This window comes from Scardinius erythrophthalmus (assembly GCF_964197995.2).
Source record: "Scardinius erythrophthalmus genome assembly, chromosome: 15".
In the NCBI taxonomy this organism is placed as follows: domain Eukaryota; kingdom Metazoa; phylum Chordata; class Actinopteri; order Cypriniformes; family Leuciscidae; genus Scardinius; species Scardinius erythrophthalmus.
This window is the reverse complement of record NC_138235.1, coordinates 19,298,275-19,320,532: the sequence shown is the minus strand read 5'-3', so window position 1 is coordinate 19,320,532 and position 22,258 is coordinate 19,298,275. Positions and strand designations below refer to the sequence as shown.

At 35.7% G+C, this 22,258-nt stretch overlaps 1 protein-coding gene across 1 annotated transcript; it reads left to right on the top strand.

Annotated features, from left to right (window-relative positions):
- The first annotated feature begins 334 nt into the window (after nt 1-334).
- Nucleotides 335-21,516, top strand: acss2 (acyl-CoA synthetase short chain family member 2). Its single transcript, XM_081386457.1, has 19 exons — nt 335-1,114; nt 1,754-1,949; nt 6,154-6,245; nt 7,174-7,277; nt 7,526-7,598; nt 9,344-9,419; nt 10,128-10,239; nt 11,675-11,719; nt 14,967-15,104; nt 15,212-15,382; nt 15,513-15,646; nt 17,372-17,504; nt 17,593-17,649; nt 18,329-18,409; nt 18,629-18,719; nt 18,807-18,893; nt 19,242-19,418; nt 20,061-20,135; nt 20,217-21,516. The coding sequence occupies exons 1-19, from the start codon at nt 988-990 to the stop codon at nt 20,342-20,344; spliced, it is 2,097 nt and encodes a 698-aa protein (XP_081242583.1). The 5' UTR covers nt 335-987; the 3' UTR covers nt 20,345-21,516.
- Nucleotides 21,517-22,258: the final 742 nt, after the last annotated feature.

Genomic DNA, 22,258 nt, shown 5'->3' with positions numbered 1-22,258 from the left:
CAAAATATCTTATTTTCTGTTTAGCAGAAGTAAGAAATTCATACAGGTTTTGGAACAAATTGACGGTGCGTAAATTAAAGAATTTCATTTTTGGGTGAACTATCCGTTTAATGATTGAATTCTGTCATAGACTTTTTTAGTTTGTGTATTTTAAAAAATTTGCTCGGGCCTTTTTTCTTGTTTGCTGAATATAGTATTGTATAAGTATGTTTTTTTAAATAAAATGTACATTGTGAAGGAGCCAATAAGAATCAACATCCGGTACGTTAGCCCCGCCCATCTAAGAACTTACGATGATCGGTAATTTGCCATTCTAGCCGTTTACATTATTTCTACTCTTCAATGGCTGTCCTCCTGCAGACACACTGAGGATTTGTAATCCACGCGTGGAAGAATGAATAATATCATACTGCATGCACGGCTATTTTAATTACATGTCTGACTCAGTTACAGGCTACGTTTTCTCTCAAATGCGGGGAATTATTTCCAGCTTTAATCGACCTTGCGCAAGATAACCTCCAGTTAAAGGAGACCTGCTGTCTGACAGCTCTCAAGTGCATCTTAATTTTTTATATATATATGTGAGACTTCTTCTAAATCCAAACTTACTTTTTTATTCCGTCTAACGTTAGTGTCGTTGGAGCAACATTTCGAGCTTGCTTAAAATAGTAATAATTATTTAAAGTGCAATTTATAACGCGTCTCGGACAACTCGTCCTTGCAATCTGAATCCGAATCGCCGCTTCTTTATTAAAACAAAAGCAGCGCATACACATCTAGATTTTAAAATAAATCTAAATCTATTTTAAAAATAAATCTAGATTTTACTCTCGTTTTGTTAACAGTTTCAGGCTCTAATACACACGGCGCCGAATGGGAGTGAAACTTCCCCACACGGAAGTGACTTACACACGTTAGGCCAGTGATCACTGTGTGTGCTTTCTTACTGTATTTGTATTAGTTACGTTAATTTAAGTGGTTATTAAAATGATCCCTGATAAGGCACCTGGCGAGGACGTGTTACATGCTTCAGAGGACTTGAAGAAAGAAGCACACATCCCCAGTTTTGAGAAATACAAAGAGCTCTACATCAACTCTGTCGACTCTCCTGAGGGTGAGTTTCATTATTTTGGGCAGGTTATTAACAGGTTAAAAACGGATATTGTCGACTAGAAAAATAATAATAAAAACTTAACATGGTTGTTTTTTTTAAAGCCTTGTGCCCTTGGTAGACAGCAGTTTGTATCTATAACCACCTATGCTCTTTTTTGAGTTACGGTTAGGTGTATTATTGATGTTGTAAACTTTGCTTTGAGTCTTTAATTGTTATCTATAGCCAGCAAAGCTTCATGTAGCCTTGTATTTATATGTAATGTATAAAATAGAATATATTAGGTTTTTTTAAATAATTATACATAATTGATGTATTTATTGTTGTTGTTGTACTTCTTTAAACGATAAAAAACCATACAGAGGCCAAATGACTCCATTTAAACATCTCTGTACATTTAATTATTATTATATATATATTATTTTATATATTATAATAATTATTATAATACTTCATTAATGTATCTCTCATTATTATTGTGGATGTTTTTAATTTTTAAAAACATTTTGAAAGCTTTTTTTTATTTTTATTAGTGTAGTAGTTTACTAGTGCCATTGATATGTAGTGAATTTGTCTGTGGTTTTGCTCTGGTTCTCTGTACACAAGTTCTGAATCAGCATTTGTTTGTCCCGTCGTGTCCAGAGTTCTGGGGAGATGTCGCCAAAGATTTTTTCTGGAAGACAAAATACACTGGGAAGTTCCTGGACTACAATTTCGACGTGACCAAGGGTGAGATTTACGTGAAGTGCATGGAAGGCGCCACAACCAACATCTGCTATAATGTTTTGGACCGCATCGTCCATGAGAGAAAACTCGGTGACAGAGTGGCTTTTTACTGGTTAGTATTTGTAAGGCATGTGGTTTAAATGTTTCAGTTTTCCTGGAAGTTGTGCACGTGACATTAAGAGTCTTGTTTTTTTTTTCAAAACAACACATTACAGTACACTTAAAGTGCCCCTATTATGCTATTTTAAATGTTCCTAATTTTGTTTTGGAGGTCTCCTTCAATAGATTTACATGCATCCAAGGTCAAAAAACGCTTTAATTTTTTTTTCATATTATACATTGAAGCATCACCTCATTTCTCAGAATCTGAAAAAGGTTTGCTCGAAGATTCAGTCTTTCTAAATCCCTCCTTACAGCCAGTCTGCTCTGATTGGTCAGATTGCCCAGTCTGTTGTGTGATTGGTCTACTCTGCTCTGATTGGTCAGATGCCCAGTCTGTTGTGTGATTGGTCTACTCTGCTCTGACTGGTCAGATGACCCAGTCTGTTGTGATTGGTCTACTCTGCTCTGACTGGTCAGATGGCCCAGTCTGTTGTGATTGGTCTACTTTAGGGCTGTCAAATAAAAATAAAAATTTCGAATATTCGTCGAATTTAAAAAATAAACTGCACATTCGAATACAAAAACCATGCATTCAAAGTTTTGGTGTGTCTAAGGGCGGAGTCAGAGTCGGACACATCGTTCAGAGCTGAGTGCGTGTTTTCATCAGCACTCACTGCCGATCAAGTTGACCGTCTGGTGTTTTTGACGAACAATATGTAGATGTGTAGTAAGTAGAAGTGGATTGATTCTGAATTGCAGTTTGCTTTTTTGTGTTCATGTAAAGTTAATGCATTACGCTGTCTGTTGAAGTGTAATTTCTCAGGTTACTGATGCACTTACAGTTTATGCACTATTGTAACTAATTGTCCTAGCATACACATTAAGGAAATTATAATTTATTTAAGAACGATTGTTTCAAAGTTAATGCACTTTAAAAAGTGAATGTCATATAATTTCAATAAAAGATGCGATGCTTGATTTGGTTTATATTTTCTTATTGCGCTCGCTTATGGGCATAGGAGTCAATGCAGTACTTTTTTCCTCTATTGCCTGTAGAATTTGAATATAATTCCTATTTTGCTAATATTTAAGAAAGAATTTAGAATTTAGGTTTTCAGCCATTTTGACAGCTCTAGTCTACTCTGCTCTGATTGGTCAGATGGCTCAGTCTGTTGTGATTGGTCTACTCTGCTCTGATTGGTCAGACGGCTCAATCTTTTGTGATTGGTCTACTCTGCTCTGATTGGTCTACCCTGCTCTGATTGGTCAGACGGCTCAATCTTTTGTGATTGGTCTACTCTGCTCTGATTGGTATACCCTGCTCTGATTGGTATACCCTACTCTGATTGGTCAGACGGCTCAATCTTTTGTGATTGGTCTACCCAGCTCTGATTGGTCTACCCTGCTCTGATTGCTCAGATGGCCCAATCTGTTGTGATTGGTCTACTCTGCTCTGATTGGTCTACCCTGCTCTGATTGCTCAGATGGCCCAATCTGTTGTGATAGGCCTATGTCACGAAAAAATTGAAGACCGGAAGTACGTCTTTTAGTAGGGATACTACTCTTCCGGTTAGCTTTTTACAATGGCGGAGTCCGATAGATGCTGCTGGACCAAATCTCTCCGCAACCTGCCTGAAGTCACATATGTCGATGTGGTTCGGATGGTAAATGAAAACTTTCAAGTGGAAAAGCGTGAAAGCTGAGGTGTGGCTGTCTACGTCCTAACGCAGAGCAACCCGGTGCACTACAACAACAGCGGCGGGCCGTTCGCCAGTAGGTAAACGTTTCTATGGTAACAGCGAGTTGGACCAATCAGCAGACGTTGCTGCTACGCTTAGGATTGTGGGTAGTGTAGTTTTTTTCATAAGATCGCGGATAAAACATGTTTTTCTTAAAACAAGGTTGATTTCATAGAACTTATAGCTTCTACAGGAGCAAAAACCTTCGTTTCACAAACTCATAGCTCGTGGTCAGTCTACCTCGGATGGTTTAGACATTATGGCTGATAATCTAAATCCTTATTGAGAAATACTGTTGACCGGAAGTTCTGAATCCCTACTCCGCGTTCCAGAAGCAGGAAGTGTGACATAGGCCTATTGGTCTACTCTGCTCTGATTGGTCAGATGGCCCAATCTGTTGTGAATGGTCTAAGAAACGAAACAGCCTTTACCGTATCTGAATTTCATCCCCAGAGCTTCCTCAGCTCTTAATATACGATGATACGAACAGTAACGACTTCACCGTTTTTTTTCTGAATCCAGCGCAAGTGAAGTGGATTTGCAGCACTGAAAACAGCGTCTTCTCGACAGTTCGACAACACAAACCAAACTCTTCCAGTCCTCAGTTACAACTAAAGATTTTGAGTGCGGGTCAAAGTAGACATTGTTCGTGGGCAGCCAATGAAGACCATTAGCAGGGATTTTGCTCTTTTGTGACGTAGGTGTGTAACAGGAAGTGAGACTGGAATGGCTGATTACTTGTTTCAGCAGTTCAGAATCAATTCTTTCTTTTAGGAAACAATAACTTTATTTGTCACGCACTTTGATCTTTAAAACTTTGCAGACATTTTACATTCACAAACAGCTTTATTACACACTGCATAAAAGGGAATATTCGAAAAAGCATAATGGGGCACTTTAATACCTCTAAAATTACATTGGTTTATGATGATTGTGCATGGTTCGGCCCTCACCGAATTTCTACAACCTTTCAGTAACCAGCCCCGCACTATAGGTTAAACCACACTTGTATTTAGGTTAAAACCTGTATATTAAGCCACAAACCTACATGGTTTAGTCCACTTTCAGATTACCTGAGTCGATACTATTGCTAGGCTGTTATTATATTCATATTATAATTTAATACACAGGCTTGCTGACAGACAGGGGCACATTGGAGCTATTTTAGTAGCTTGAACCAGGTCCCGCCAATAGCGGTCCACCCAGAATGAAGTGTATATTCAGTGTTGCATCTTCATAGGCTTCATTTGTTCATGTGCATTGCAGTGGATCAGTTTATCTGTGCTGAATGCTGTCCATGCAGTTCATGAGGACTTTTTTGGCAGTCTTTGTTCATTAGAATTCAGATCTACAAAAATAGCCTTCAAGCGCGTCACGTGTAACGAATGTTGCTTGGGGCAGTTGCTAATTCTCTGCTTTTGCAATGCCAGTTTAGCAACTGTAAAGTTTTCCATCATTTCTCGTTTCAACATAAGTTAAAATCATTGCAGAATTCAGTTTGAAACACTCAAGCTTGGTCTTTTACCGGGCTTCTCCTTTCTGTGTCAGAACGCAGCTGTATTTTAAGAACGTCTGCTGACACATCCAAAGTCAAGGGGGAAAAAAAGTTACACGTTAACTTGTAGGGGACATTTAAGGGCACATCTCATGCCAAAATAGTGTTATCAGAGGCTTACAGTAATTGGAACATTGTCAGAAACAAATACTGAAAGTATATCCTGAAAGTATACTGGAGATGCACATCTGTTTTTGTCAACTTGCTCAGTGTCTCTCAAGTTGATACGTTGCCATTGAACATAGCATCAGTACTCAAGGATCAATATGATTATGACTGTGCATGAAAGAACTAAGTAAGAAAGTATGTCTATGAGAAATACACTTCCGTTCAAAAGTTTGGGTCGGTATTGGTCAAAAATACAATAAAAACTGTAATATTGTTTGAATAGATTTTAAAATGTAATTTATTCCTGTGATGCAAAGCTGAATTTTCAGCATCATTACTAATTCTAATATGCTGATTTGATGCTCAATTAATATTATTGTTGATCAATTGTTAATAATTACCAATGTTGAAAAAGTTTTTGTTGCTTAATATTTATGTGGAAACCATGATCATTTTTTTTCAGGATTCTTTTAATAGAAAGTTTAAAAGAACAGCATTTTATAACTCTTTCTTTCAAAAAAAAAGAAAGAAAAACCTTTATAACATTGTAAAATATGCCTATTTACTGTCATTTTGATCAATTTAATGCATCTTTGCTAAATAAAAATACCTTTTTTAAATATATATACATCTATTTTTACCAACATTGGTAAAAAAAAAAAAAAAATTATATATATATATATATATATATATATATATATATATATATATATATATATATATATATATATATATATATATATATATATATATATATATACACAAACTTTTGGAAGGTAAACGAGTAACATTTCTGGCATTGATTTGTATAGGGAGGGTAATGAACCTGGAGATGAGAAGAGGGTGACCTACAGAGAACTGCTCCTGCAAGTCTGCAAGTTTGCTAATGTCCTCAAGTCACAAGGTATGCTCACACACATGCTGTTGAACTGGTTAAGGGGTTAGTTCACCCAAAAATGAAAATTCTGTCAGTAATTACTCACCCTCATGTTGTTCCAACCGCGTAAGACCTTCGTTCATCTTCGGAACACAAATTAAGATATTTTTGATTAAATCTGAGAGTTGTCTCACTCCTCCATAGGCTTTCAGAGGGACCGAAACTTGCTGGCCCAGAAAAGTTATTAAAGCGATCGTTAATATAGTCCAAGTGACTCCAGTGGCTCAATCTTAAGTATATCAAGCGACGAGAATACTTTTTGTGCGCAAAAACAAACAAAAATAACGACTTTATTCCACTATTCATTTCCTTCTCTCTGGGCCTCATAGTGTTTTTGCGCTGCGTGTCTGTGTTGCACGTCATCACGCATCACACACATCACCCGCTTAGGCCAATTGTGAGCCTACGTGGTGACGTGTAACACAGACGCGCTACGCAAAAACACTACGTGAACCAACTAGAGGCCCAGAGAGAAGGAAATGAATAGTGGAATAAAGTCGTTATTTTTGTTTGTTTTTGCGCACAAAAAGTATTCTCGTCACTTGATATACTTAAGATTGAGCCACTGTAGTCACTTGGACTATATTAACGATCTCTTTAATAACTTTTCTGGGCCAGCAAGTTTCGGTCACCTAGCAGCCTATGGAGGAGTGAGACAAGGCTCAGATTTCATCAAAAATATCTTAATTTGTGTTCCGAAGATGAACGAAGGTCTTACGCGGTTGGAACAACATGAAGTGAATAATTACTGACAGAATTTTTATTTTTGGGTGAACTAACCCTTTAAGATTGGTATATAACCTGTATTTCAGGTTAAAGATTTGACACCGACGTTGTGTATTAAGGCAATGTCCTCTTGTCGTCCCTTGCTCTCTTTCTCTCTCTGACTGTGCAGGAGTGAAGAAAGGTGACCGTGTGTCTATTTACATGCCCATGGTGGTGGAGCTGGTGGTGGCCATGTTGGCCTGCGCTCGGATTGGAGCGGTTCACTCTATTGTGGTCAGTCCTTTGTCATCTGAGACTCATTTCCTTTGTCTTCCCTTGGAATTTAGCTGTAGCACTGAACTGACCAATTAGGTTAAAAAAAAAAAAAGACGCACCTATACATGTTTTGCAAGGTGTGTGCTAGAGTTTTTTTTTTCTCTTTCAACAAGTTGGACTGTTTGCCGATGTATCAGAAATGTTATACAAAGGAAAAATGTTTTTGCAACATTATATTTATTCATGTGTTTGTGTTCATATCCCAGTTTGCCGGTTTCTCCGCCGAGTCGCTGTGTGAGAGGATCATGGACTCTCAGTGTTGTCTTCTTATTACAGCCGGTAAGAAAAGCATGGCAAAAAAATCAAACGTAATTTACTCAAAGTATATAAACTCTACTAATCCCAAAGTTAATCTGCTGAGTTTCCATCGACTGCAAAAGAGTGCTGCATTTCACATTGTTCACAAGTCTGTGGATTGAAAGTGGCAGTAATCGTATTACTATCAAAAGCTATTTAGCCTGTGAATTTTTAGTAGTAACAGGGAACTCCACTCCAAGAGTTTGACATGTTTAGAAAGGGGAATGAGTTTTGGGGAGAAATATGACCTGGATGAATCCCTCATTATGCTATTTTTGAAGGCTGGAATGGTGCTGCATAATAAGGGTTAAACTGATTATCACGATTATTTTCTTAAATTATAATCAATTATTTATCACGAATAATAGCCAGATATTCCAGGGAACGATCAGTTAACACACACACACACACACACACACACACACACACACACACACACACACACAGTGGCTCCTAATCGTAATTCCAAATGTTCCATTTTTACTTTGTATTCTAGCACATAGTTGCAAAAGTGCATTTATTCATCAATGATTGCACACAATGTAGTAGAGATTCATGTTTGGATTTATTACAGTTTGTCACAGAAAAAAGTTTCCCTCGCAGATTTAGTAGCAGCAAATCTCACACGTGGCCTTGTGAAGGAACGCAGACTGGCTGTACGACAGAATTTCACAATGAACATGGCTAAACTTCAACTTACATGTTTGTCGGTGTTGTCAGATCATCAGCGCTTTTACTGGGCAGGAATGTTAAGTAAAACACTGGATAGAAAACATATCCTTTTAAAGGGATACTCCACTTTTTTTGGAAATAGGCTCATTTTACAACTCCCCCAGAGTTAAACAGTTGAGTTTTACCGTTTTCGAATCCATTCAGAGGAACTATACTCTCATTCCTGCGTAATAATCAAGAAACTTTGCTGCCGTACCATGAGTCCAGCAGGCGTAATGATATGACGCAGCGCCTGAAAATAGGTCTAATAGTTAGACAAACTTAGTCCCGTTCACGTTGGAAGTTACCGAGCTGGGGACTATTTTCAGGCGCTGCGTCATATCATTACGCCTGCTGGACTCATGGTACGGCAGTAAAGTTTCTTGATTATTACGCAGGAATGAGAGTATAGTTTCTAGCCATATCAGCCTACAAAATCGCAACTTCACATTTTCCGTCGGTCTTAGTGAACGATGTAACTACAGAAGAGTCAAGTTTTAAATAGGAAAAATATCGAAACTCTTTGGTCATTTTTTTTGAGAGAGATGCTAATGGTCTTGTCTGATTCAATGATCTATGCTATGCTATGCTAAAAGTGGTACCGCCAGACCCGGAGATCGGCTGAATGGATTTGAAAACGGTAAAACTCAACTGTTTAACTCTGGGGGAGTTGTAAAATGAGCCTATTTCCAAAAAAAAGTGGAGTATCCCTTTAAGAGAAAAGCTCAGTTTGGGGGATTTATTCTCTTGACATCTGGCAACCCCAAGCAGGAAAGATAATGGAGGCTCGTCGTTACCAATGCAAGATAATGAAAATGTCAAATTGTCAAAACGTTTTCAGGACAGACGTGTAGTCTTTGAGCTTGAGAGTGGACTATAACCATAAAATAAACTTTTCAGCCATGATAAGATCAACATCTGTTCTCACCTAATAAACATTTACTGTCTTTGTCTTTTCGGGATTTTCTGTGAAATGCTCAAATAAGTTGTTTTATTATGTTTCTTTCTCTCCCCAGATGGGTTTTACCGCGGTGATAAGCTGATCAATCTGAAGCTGATAGCCGATGAAGCGCTACAGAAATGCAGGGACAAGTATGATAAACTCTAGTTAAGTAGTAGTGCATCAATGCTTATCATGTGCACGTAAACACACAGTGGCAACTTTATTAGATAACTTTTGTCAGATGTGGATTAGTAGCAGTAGATGGCCATTCTTGAAGACTGGAAAAAAATTTGGATCTGATTCAGTTCTTCTCAACAATTTTTGTCTCTAAATGTTCATTTTGAGGGAGAAATGCTGGACTTGACAGTAATTCCTGCATTTACTGTCTTGCAGCAGCCTTTGGTCACACAGTGAGATTATTTTAGATTTAAACAGAGCTATAATAACAAATCAGGAAATATTATTACAATTGAACATACCTGTTTTCTATTTGAATATATTTTAAGATGGCAAAGCTGAATTTTCAGGATCATTACTCCAGTCTTCAGTCTTTTTTTTTATGTGTAAAGTTCAAAAGAACAGCATTTATTTGAAATGGAAATCTTTTGTAACATTAGAACATCACTTTTGATCAATTTAATGCGTCCTTACTGAATAAAAGTATTGATTTCTTTAAAAAAAAAAAATTCTTACTGACAACAAACTGTTTAGTCAGTTTTGGAGAATGGAAGTGGGTTCATATTGGAAACGCTTTTGAGGAAGAAATACTGGACCCCTAATAAAGTGGCCACTGTATACTCATGCTTAACAGTGTCTTTTCTGTTCACTTGATTCTCTAATGTCTTTCACACTGTCAGGTCTTTCACTGTGGAGAAATGTATAATGCTAAAACACCTGACAAAGGAAGAGGAGGCCTCACCGCCAGGCTCGCAGTCACCCCCAGCGAAACGCTCCTGTCCCGACCTGCAGGTAAAGCTTAACCTCTGCACCTCAGCCATACAACTAACAGACTTCATTTTTCATTTTTTCATGCGAATATATTTCCTACTCGTTTGGACTTCTCCATATTGCTACAGGTGTTTGTTTGTTTTTTATCTCAAGCTTGTCTTAGTAGAGTCCCAGAGCTGAGTTTTTTTCATTTGATTATATCTCAGTTACAAATGCATTTTGTTTGGTCTAAAATAGATTAAAGCAGGAACAATGTTTTTTTTTTTTTTTTTTTTCAATTGCCGATACCAATAGAGACCAGGGTGACCAATTTAAAGATAGACACTACCGTTCTATAGTTTGGGGTCTGTATGATTGTTTTAATGCTTTTATGCGCACCAAGACTGCGTTCATTTGAACAAAAATACAGTAAAAACTTGAATTTTAAAAATCAAATTAAAATAATTTTAATTTTTTAAATTATAATACTATTTTATTAAATATAATAAAAACAATAATTTATTTCTGTGATGTCAAAGATGAATTTTCAGCATCAATACTCCAGTCTTCAGTGTCACATGATCCTTCAGAAATCATTCTAATATGATGATTTGCTTATGATGATGTTGAAAACAGTTTTGCGGCTTAATATTTGTGTAAATTTATAAATTTTTCTTGAATAGATGAATAGGAAGTTCAAAAGAACCATTTATTTGAAATAGAAATCTTTTGTGACATTATAAATCTCTTACTGTCGCTGTTAATCAATTTAACGCATCCTTGCTGAAAAGTATTAATTAAAATAAAATCAAAATCTTACTGAGGCCAAACTTTTGAACAGTAGTGCACACAAAATTACTTTTTAAAACACTTTTTTTACTAAATTATTACTCATGATACATGGATATAATTGCAAATGGAATGATATCAGAACAGATGCAGACCAGGTTCAAAACTGTGTTTCCCTCCTGAGCACATGGCTTTGAGACTATTCTGAGGTTTGTTTTAAGTTAAACAATAATGATTATTATTGCACCTGAATCAATGGATATCTGTCCATGTTAGTGGGGAATAGATTCAGATGAAAAAATGACTGCAGTATCTCTTTCATAAAGTCTTTGTTCTGGTCTCTCAAATGTTAACTCTTGTCCTGTACATCTCCTGAGGAGTTTCGAGTCTTGCATTCTCCTGTGTGTTACAGATATCTCTTGGTTATTTAACAAAGGCTTTGTGTTACTGTTGTAAATCCATAAAGGTCTGGCGTGATTTCTCTGATTGTGCCGAAGACCTTTGAAGCAGTTGAACGTATTTATGTGTGACGCTCACCTATGCAAGCTGACCTCTTTTAAACCTGTAATTCTAACAATGTCAATTTGACTTTTTATGCAAAAGATCATTTTTTCTCCATCAATGTGGGTCCATGTCTGTGTCCTTTTCCTCTTTCGGTGTGAGTAATCTCTCCATTAACCCCCTTTAGCAGGAGAAACAGAAAAGAGTAAGGAAGGTCCGCCCCCCCCCACAGGTATTTCATGTCTCCTTTGTGCATCAGTTGTGTGTGTGTGTGTGTGTGTGTGTGTGCTATGTCTTATTAACACCTGTTTGTGTGCTCATGGGCGGCTCTCTTGCTCTTAGGGGCGGCTCGAGACCTTTATCACTGTCCTCACATTCTCACACAACACCATGTTTGTGTGTGTTGCTGTGTGTTTGCTTTTGAAAATACGTTTCACCATGTACACACTCATCAGACTTGCCGTTCAATTATAAGGCCATAAATTAAAGGCATATTCTGACTTATTAACAACTTAATGTCTTCATTTGAGCTAAATAATGTCTTAAAGCATGGCATCTGTTGTATCGTCGATTTCCTATGATAATTGACTTGTTTGGACTTTTTATTTCTTTTTACACAAACTGTAAAAACTAAGAGATTACTAGAAATAAACTGTTGTAATTTACAGCAGACCATCGATGAGGTATTTAAGTTGACATTAAGTTGAAAATAATTTAGAATGTTCTTTTTGATTTTAGTTTTTTACAGTATTGTGAGTGTTAAAAATGTGTTTTTTTTTCCTCCTCAGAGTTGTAAATGAAAATGTAATTACAATTCTCACAATTGTGACAATACTTCTCATAATTGTGACTGTATTGCACAATATGACGTTCTCACAATTACAACTTTATACACTGCTGTTCAAAAGTTTGGGGTTGGTAAGATTTTGACAGAAGTCTCTAGTAAGGCTGCGTTTATTTGATCAAAAATACACTAGTCTGTAATATAGTGAAATATCATTGCAATTTAAAAGACTTGTACATTTCTATTTTAAGAATAGAACCACGTATTTTAAAATATAATTTATTACTATGATGGCAAAGCTGGATTTAGCAGCCATTACTCCGGTCTATTTGGAACTTAATAAACATTTCTTATCATTATCAATGTTGAAAGCAGTTGTGCTGCTCAATATTTATATGGAATTGTGTGTTTTCAGGATATTTTAATCAATGTAGAGGTTTTACAGCATTTATTTGATAGATAATTTAGTAAAATTATAGTTACATTAGTAACATTATAGTATCATTATAAATGTCTTATAGATCAGCCTTGAAGGGATAGTTAAAAATGAAAGTTCTGTCATTTACTCGCCCTCATGTTGTTCCAAACCCGTAATATTTTCATCTTCGGAACACAAATGAAGATCTTTTTGATGAAATCTCAGAGCTTTCTATCCCTCCATAGACAGCTGCACAACTACCACTTTGACGCTTCAAAAAGTTCATAAAGACATTGTAAAACTAATCCATGTGAATTGAGTTGTTTAGTCCAAATTTTCGGAAGAAACTCAGTCGCTTTATTGAATTTAGCCTTTTATTCACATATAAACATTAATCAGCACACACATCAGTTGTGGTAACCAGCTCAAACATGTCTGCTTGACGTATGATTTCTTTATGAACTTTTTGAAGCAATAAAGTAGTAGTTGTGTAGCTATCAATGAAGGGACAAAAAAAATCTCTCAGATTTCAGTAAAAAGATCTTGATTTGTGTTGAACGAAAGATGAACGAAGGTCTTGGTTTGGAACGACATGAGGGTTAGTAATTGTTTTCCAAGTTTGATGTTTTCATTTTTGAGTAAACTATCTCTTTAATGCATTTCTTATTTTGCATCATATTTCTTATAAAATGCATATAATTTTTCAGGGAACAGCATTTTTTAGATGAAAATGGTTTCGTTTAACATTATAAATGGCTTTACTGATACTGTTTATAAATGGTACGACTTGAATAAAAGAAGAAAAACTTTTCTTTTTTAATCTTACTGACCTCAGACTTTTATATGGAAGTGTTTGTCGTGTTTATTTCTTTTTTTAGAATTTTTTTTTCCCCAAGACTGAATCAGTCTTTCATTGTCTAGTATTGGTTTGTTCAGTAACACTTCATAAAAATGTTCATTAACATCAAAAGCATTCATGACATATATGACATATATATATATATATATATATATATATATATTAATACCTCATTACAATTAGAGATGTAAAAAGTTAGAAATGTCAACTACTGACCTGTTTTGTTAATGGTTATTATGAAGTGTTTCACTTGATCGCCAGTTCTGATCCATGAGCTAGCAATGAAACCTTTTACTGTTCCTAGTAAAAGTACCACGTCTCTGTTAAATGACAAGTGTGTCCTTGTCCTAAGTGATCTCCTCACATACGCTTTGCGATTTTATCACAAATGTATCTGGGAAGCTCTCATGGTAGTGACTAGACTAAACGCTCTGTGTTAGCAGTTTTATGTGCTAAACCTTTTCCGCTCAGACGGTCTAATGGATTTGATGGTTCTCTCTGTGTAGTCAAAGACTAACTCTCACCTATGAGCTCCAAGCTAATGCTCTTGTCACTTAAATGAACTATAGTGTTCCCTCTGTCTCTGAACTGCATGAAAAACTAGATCTTTAGAGTTCTGTTGCGTTCATGTCTGTTTTTGTTTGTCCGTCTAGTGTTTTTGTGTTAACTAAACCTGATCTTTTCAGATGCTTTCTCTTTCAGTTTTGAAAACGGCTTTGGCTAAAACAGACGGACATTTGGGCTGCGTTCACTTTGGTTAGATTGAACTGAATCTGTCTAATAAGTCTGACTGAAATAAATGCCAATGTGTGCCTCTAATTAACGTATTATATGCTTTATTTGCATACAATCTTTTCATTTCATCTTTTGCTGCTTTTCAAGTCATTCTGGAATAGTTGGATTTACAAGATGAACGAATGCATGACACCACAATGATTTTCCATTATAAAAACAAATAGAAAACCCCAATGGGCCATTGTAGTTATAGAGTGATTACAGTAGAAGTCTATGGACTTTACACCTCTGAAAACAACCAAAATCACTTCCCATGACTTGAAAGCAGCATTTGTTCTGTTCAGTCCAGCAGTTTATAACCTTCACAGACTGATTTGATAACATCAGGTTCCCTAAATTTTTTATCGTTCTCTGAAGTGTGACACCAGTCCAGGGTTCATAAAGTAAAAGTCCTACTATATTTTTATTCCATCCATGAACTCCGCCAGCTGAATTCACTAATTAGTTCTATCTCCTGGCTGAAAAACTGTGCTAATTAGCAAATCCAGGTGATTGGAACAAAATAATGAGGACTTTTGCTTTCTGAACCCGGACTTTACACCTCTGTGTGACACCAGGAAGAGTGAACTAAGTTACACGAGCCGAGTTAACTATGTGCGCTCTCTGTGCTGTGATTGGTGCAGGTGCCGTGGAATCCTGAGGTGGATATGTGTTGGCACAATCTGATTGGTGGAGCGTCAGAGGAGTGTGAGCCTGTGTGGTGTGATTCAGAAGACCCGCTCTTCATCCTCTACACCAGTGGCTCTACTGGGAAACCTAAGGTAGATCCTCCAAACAAACCAATCCTCCTTGAATTAAGTGCGTTATTTGGTTTTCGTATACAACTCTTATTTGTCCCTCTTTTTCTCACGCTCTACCACTCCACTAGGGCGTGTTGCATACCGTGAGTGGCTACATGCTCTACACTGCGGCCACCTTTAAGTTGGTGTTTGATTATCACTCTGATGATGTGTTCTGGTGCACTGCGGACATTGGTTGGATCACCGGTCACTCATACATCACATATGGGCCCATGGCCAATGGCGCAACCAGTGTGTTGGTGAGGGGAACATCCTGATTTTGCTCTTTGTAGTCACTGTCTTTAAGTGATTGAAAGCATATTGACTTATCTACAAAGGCCTTTATTGTTGTATAATAAAAATTATTCTTTTTTTATCTTCTGTTTCTAGTTTGAGGGTCTTCCAACATACCCGGATGTGAGCCGAATGTGGGAGATTGTTGATAAATATCAAGTCTCCAAGTTCTACACAGCACCCACCGCCATCCGGCTACTGATGAAGTACGGCAGTGAGCCCGTTCAGAAGTGAGTTCGGGGTCTATTGTGTCTGTACACTAGAGAGGGTTTCTGGAGTCATGGGAAATTTCAGACTGTTTTCATAATATCAGACCATTTTAAAATTGTAATTTACAGGCCTGGAGAAATCATGGAAATGAATAAAATATTAAAATAATTTTTTAAATCTTTACAATGGAAATTATTATTATTATTTTTTTTTTAAGAAATGTAATACTTTAAAGGGGCCATGTGTAAAAATTTAGGTAAAAATATCCCAAAAATGAGCTACACAGATCAAACTTGCAACATTTCTTTTGGATTGGCAAGTAAGATGCTGTTAGTATTTCGCTAGAAGTTTGTTTTATATGTTTGTGTAGTTTTTTCGGGAAGTTAACATAGAAATGTATTGAAGGCTGTTCGATAAACGTGCTAATGTTAGCGATGGCTAAGCGTAGCTGTGTTTGATAATTAGCTCTGTAATACATTTATAATAGGGATGCACTGAAATTGAAATTCTGGGCCAAAACCAAAAAATTCAGGATGCACTTGGCTGAAAACTTTAATCAACACTCAAATAGCTAAATGTAGTTGTATAAACATTTAAATTGCACATAAGGCGGTTTTTATATCAACATTTTAATAACAGAATTGTTTCTACTCTAGTTTGTTGGTGAAATATAATAATATCATTTGTTCTCATGACAGATTTATTCAAACATTAAATCATAAAGACATCACTAACAGGTTAAGTAAAAATATAATGAATATGTAATACAGTTCATATATTTAGCCAAATGCTCTTCTTTAGAGTTATTTTTTTTCTAGTGGTGCATCCCTAATTTATAATGTTACAACCGATTATTATGAATAACAACAATTATGTTCTTTTGAACTTTCTATTCATCAAAGAATCCTGAAAAAGATGTAAGCACAACTGTTTTCAACTCTGATCATAATAATACATGTTTCTTGATCATCAAATCATCATATTAGAGTGATTTCTGAAGGATCATGTGACACTGAAGACTGGAGTAACGATGCTGAAAATTCAGCTTTGATCACAAATTCCATTTTAAATATATTAAAATAGAAAACAGTTATTTTAAATTGTAATATTTCACAATATTACTGTTATATTTGTTCAAATAAATGCAGCCTTGTTGAGCATATGAGACTTCTGTCAAAAGTATAAAACAATCCTACTGACCCCAAATAGTCATCATTGTTATGTTCAGCTATCAAAATATTTATGACCTTAAAATAGTTTTCTGTGAAATTCTTATGCAGTAATATTTTTTATTGACACACTGTGTGTATTGTGTGCATATAATATTATGTTTACATTTTGAATTATAGTGTTTAGGAATAAGTATTGAGTCTATTGACAGTGTTATGAATGTTTATTTATAATTGCCATTGCTTGGTAATGTTATCTATCTAGGACACTTTCTCCCATTTCCAGATAACACTTGATGTAACTTTATGATAACTACTATAATGATATGATATAGTTACACTTGATCGTAGTCGTCTCTTTGTGTACAAAGTCTGCTAACAGAGCCACGTTTATACGTCCATTCGCTGTGCGTTGTGTGCAGTGTGTTTTTGCATACAACTGGTGCCAGTATGTGTCAGCTTTCTCTCCACAACCTTTATACAGTACCAATAGATGCATCTACCCAGTCTTAATTTTACAAACATTTTACAAAAATAGTCAAATTTACAAAACTGTGCAATGGTTTGTGTGGTCAGGTATAAGCGGACCTCCCTGAAGATTTTGGGGACAGTAGGGGAGCCCATAAACCCAGAAGCCTGGCAGTGGTACTACAGCGTGGTGGGAGAGAAGAGATGTCCGGTGGTGGACACCTTCTGGCAGACTGAGACGGTATGAACCGAAGCCAGAGCAGTAACATCCATGTTGCTTTGAAGCCGTCTACCATAAGGTCACTTGTCTGTTTTTGTATGTTCCTCAGGGTGGGCACGTGATGACCCCTCTGCCGGCCGCTACGCCCCTGAAGCCTGGCTCTGCCGTGAGTGAACTTTGTGCTATGAATAAATAATGAAAATGTAGCAATGAATATAAACATACATTAGTGGTCAAAGGTTTGGGGTCAGTAAAATACGGTTCTTTAAAAAAAAAAAAGTATATATATATATACTTTTTTTTTTAAAGAGCTGTATTTGTATTGCATGTATTTGATCAAAAAAATATGGTAAAAATAGTTATATTGTGAAATATTATTAGAATTTAAAGTAATTTACAATTTAAAATGTAATTTATTCCTGTGATGCAAAGAGTTTTCAGCATCATTACTCCAGTCTTCAGTGTCACATGATCCTTCAGAAATCATTCTAATATGATGATTTGATGCTTAAGAAACATTTCTTAATAGTTTTCTGGAAACTGAAAAGCATTTAATTGAAACAGAAATAATATATTTTGTAACATTTTGTAAAATGTCTTCACTATCACTTTTTAATAAAAGTATTTATAAAAAAATAAAAAAAAACTTACTGACCCTAAATTATTTTACAGAAGTGTATATATTTGCACAAAGTAACCATTTAAGGATACAAGTTGCTTAACAGCATTTGTTGCGTAAAATTCATTAGTAAAATATTTTCTACAAAACAGAAGCATACATGTTAATTTGAGATTAATGTGGTAGAATCGCTCACTGACTTCTGTATGTTGGTTAATGTTTGTAGACATTTCCCTTTTTTGGGGTTGTACCTGCTATTCTGAATGAGTCGGGGGAGGAACTTGAAGGACCGAGTGAAGGCTATCTGGTACAGTGATCTTTTTTTGTGTGTGTGTGTGTGTGTGTGTGTGTGTAGTTCTTTTTCCTCATACTTTTGTATTTTTAGTTAAGAGATGATTTGATTACCTTACATTTAGTTTGATTTCCAAATTCCAATGTTAATTTTAAAATTCTTAACACTATTTAATCAGGTAAAACCTCAAGTTTAAAACACAAGAGCTGTTGTGTTCACTCCTCTCTTCCTCAGGTGTTTAAACAGCCTTGGCCAGGTGTGATGAGAACAGTGTATGGAAACCACCAGAGGTTCGAGACCACCTACTTCAAGAAATTTCCTGGATATTAATTTGTGCTGTGATTCGTTTTCAGTTTTACAGTAAGTGTGCTTCATATAATTGTGAGAAGTGAGAGTTTGTGCTTTATTTAAGCGTGTCTTGTCTGTCCAGGTTGTCGTAGAGATAAAGACGGGTACTACTGGATCACTGGAAGGATAGATGACATGCTGAATATGTCTGGTGAGTAGAGGATGAAGACATTTTGTACGTTTGTTGATTTGCACAATTCCCATCAACAACAACAAAAAAAGTCTCCTGTTGTGTAATTTCCCCCAGTGTGGAGAGAGAGAATGTGTGGCTTGGACCTGCAGATGTTGAAATAATGCAGTTTAATAAGTTACGAAGACAAGTTGATGAAATTCAGGACACACATTACAGACATTTGTCTCTTGCCTGCTTTCTATCTCTTTACTGATATGACTCTAGAGATTTACAAAGGGTTGAAGTAGCTTACATACCAGAAACCGTACAATAAACAGCCTGTAATAGAGCAAAAGCTTATATTGCTGGTGGATCTGTTTGTTCCAGGACACTTGCTGAGCACTGCAGAGGTGGAGTCGGCTCTGGTGGAGCATGAAGCCGTGGCGGAGGCAGCGGTTGTGGGGAGACCACACCCTGTCAAAGGCGAGAGTCTCTACTGTTTTGTCACCCTCAATGATGGAATCAACTACAACCAAAAGCTGGAGGCGGAGCTTAAAAAGCAAGGTATGTGTGCTTCAATGAATGGTTCATGCAAAAACTTTAATTCTGTCATAATTTATTCACTCTTATGTAAGTCGGACCCCATATGATCCTCTTTCTTTTTGAAGTCATACAACTGTTTTGTGTTTTGTTTTTTGTTTTGTTTTGTTTTGTTTTGTTTTGTTTTGCTTTGCTTTGTTTTGTTTTTTGTTTTGTTTTATTTTGTTTTGCTTTGTGTTTTGTTTTGTTTTTTACTGATTATCTCTACTGATAATCTGCCAGAGCTCACACATTTTCCTATTTTAATTCTTTAATTAATCCTTTTGAAGTCATACAACTGTTTTGTGTTTTGTTTTGTTTTTTTGTTTTGTTTTTTGTTTTGTTTGTTTTTTGTTTTGTTTTATTTTGTTTTGTTTTGCTTTGTTTTGTTTTGTTTTTTACTGATTATCTCTACTGATAATCTGCCAGAGCTCACACATTTTCCTATTTTAATTCTAGTATTCCTATTTTATAGAATAACTCTTTCTTGTGTTTTGAGCTTTTGTCTGCTGTTTAAATAATAACTTGACAAAGCACTGAATAATGATTATTTGTTTAATCATAAACTCTGAGTTTATATAAAAACAGTTTCATAAACTCTGAATAACATTTCTTTTTTTCAAACAGTGAGAGAGAAAATTGGTGCCATAGCTACGCCTGACTACATCCAGAATGCACCCAGCCTTCCAAAAACCAGATCAGGTATTAATATTGAATGGTTTATTTGTTTGTTTATTTATTTATTATTATTAAAACGTTCATTTTTTTATTTTATTTTTAAAGGTAAGATCATGCGTCGCGTCTTGAGGAAGATAGCGTGTAATGAACGGGATTTAGGTGACGTGTCCACATTAGCTGACAGCTCCGTCATTGAACAGCTGTTTGAGAACCGCTGCTGTTCTGCTGTGTGACCACCAGGGGCATCCAACACAACGCCACTGTCTGGCCCCAATACAAGCTTCAGTTCTGGAAGGAGAAGGATGAGTCTGAGCTTAGAATGGAGTTTAGGATAATGCTAGTGGGCAGACAGGATGAAATAATTAAAGACTTAAGGATCTCTAGGAAAACCCAAGGATTGGGAGCGGCACAGTTTTAACCACATTATTTTACAAGAATCTCCTGTATATCAGAATTCATTGTTTCCCTCAAATGTTTATTTTTTATTTGTTTATATTTTCCTCTTCCTTTTTCCATGTTCAGTTTATTCATTAATCTTTATATGACTACACTGTCCAGCTTTCAATGTGCCAACATAACCTAAAACAGGTTATCATTTATTTTGTTTTTTCTCCTAAAACGGTAAATAAGACCGTCATGTCACAATTTTTGTTGTGTACTCTGAAATAGCACTGTGTTAAATCTCTGCTTTGGTCGAAGGTTTAATTTTTAACATTTACCTTTCCTAACAAGCCAAAGCATGCATTAATATTTACCAGAATAACATGGTATCCTGCAGGTGTTTCAATATGTTAAAACTGAACTATGTATGTTTTACCCTGGAACAGTTTGTGACTGATGAAAGTTTGTGTGTGAACTGATATTATAGTTCTCCAGGAAAGTTATGAATGAGCTTTGGTTGACTGCATAAAGGCTGTATGTTTATTTGAAAACATACTCAAATATAGTAAATGGCATTTCTGACCATGATGGTCTTGTTATAGACAACACTTCGGTGGGCTTTCCATTTATGAAGTCATATTTGTGTTCAAGTCTGTCATTTTATATTGTGTAGGCATCCTCTCATAAAATATTTTCTGGAGAAAAGTGATCAAATTCCTGCCATTTCATGAGTGTATTACGCTCTCATGCTCCACTACTGGATTGTATTTGTTATCATTGTCAGATTGATTTCTTCCTGCTTGGCATTAATTGGTCGAGTTTTGAATTTCATAGCTCTTGATGTGAATGAGTATTAGCTGTCAGTGCTTTTCTCAACCCTCTAAACACTCACTAGCCTATATATGATGAGCAACCTTTGAACTTTAGAATTTTTTTTTTTTTTTTTTTCATTAATTTCCTTGTAATCAATTCATCTGTGCAGAGCAACAAACAGAACTGGGTGAATTAAAGTGCTGAAATTTTGAAATAGTTTTTGTGCTCTTGTGTGCTTTACTCTTGCAATGTTTATTATCTGTTGAATTATGTGCCTGTACTGCAGGGTAATTTCATTTATTTTATTGTATTTTATGGTGGAGCTGCTCCTTAAAGTCTCAAGGGTTTGGGGTCTATACAGTGCCGCTCAAACATTTACACCCCTTGCAGAATAGACTATTTTAACAAAATAAGAGGGATCTTACAAAATGCACGTTATTTTTTTATTTATTTGGTACTTAAAAAACATTTGGTAACTAAATAGAATTTTATGAAGTTTAGTGACAACATGTTACAATGTTTACATTGTACAATGACTGGTAGTAGGCTATACAGTTTTTATTATTGCTTGACAAAAATTTCAAGATTTCAATTCCATTCTTGTGATTTGATTCCGATTTTGATTCAATATTGACTCATTTGGATACATGTTTATTTTAAATTTTATTTAAAAAAATAATCTCACCTAATGCTGTAAACATAGAAGGCCTAATCTGCTGGTATTATTAAAGGTTAAAAATAACAAATTAAATATAATGCAGTTTTTGTTATAATAACAATTATTTAATGGCATAAGTAAAAATATACTAAATATGTAATATAGTGCTCAGCAAAATTTCCTCTCTAGCTATTTTTTCTTTTCAATTAACATGGTCATTAAATGGCTTTCCTGAGGTAAATGTAACGTTATGTGACATAATTGTTCTCCTGCTGTTATATATTGACCTCGGTAA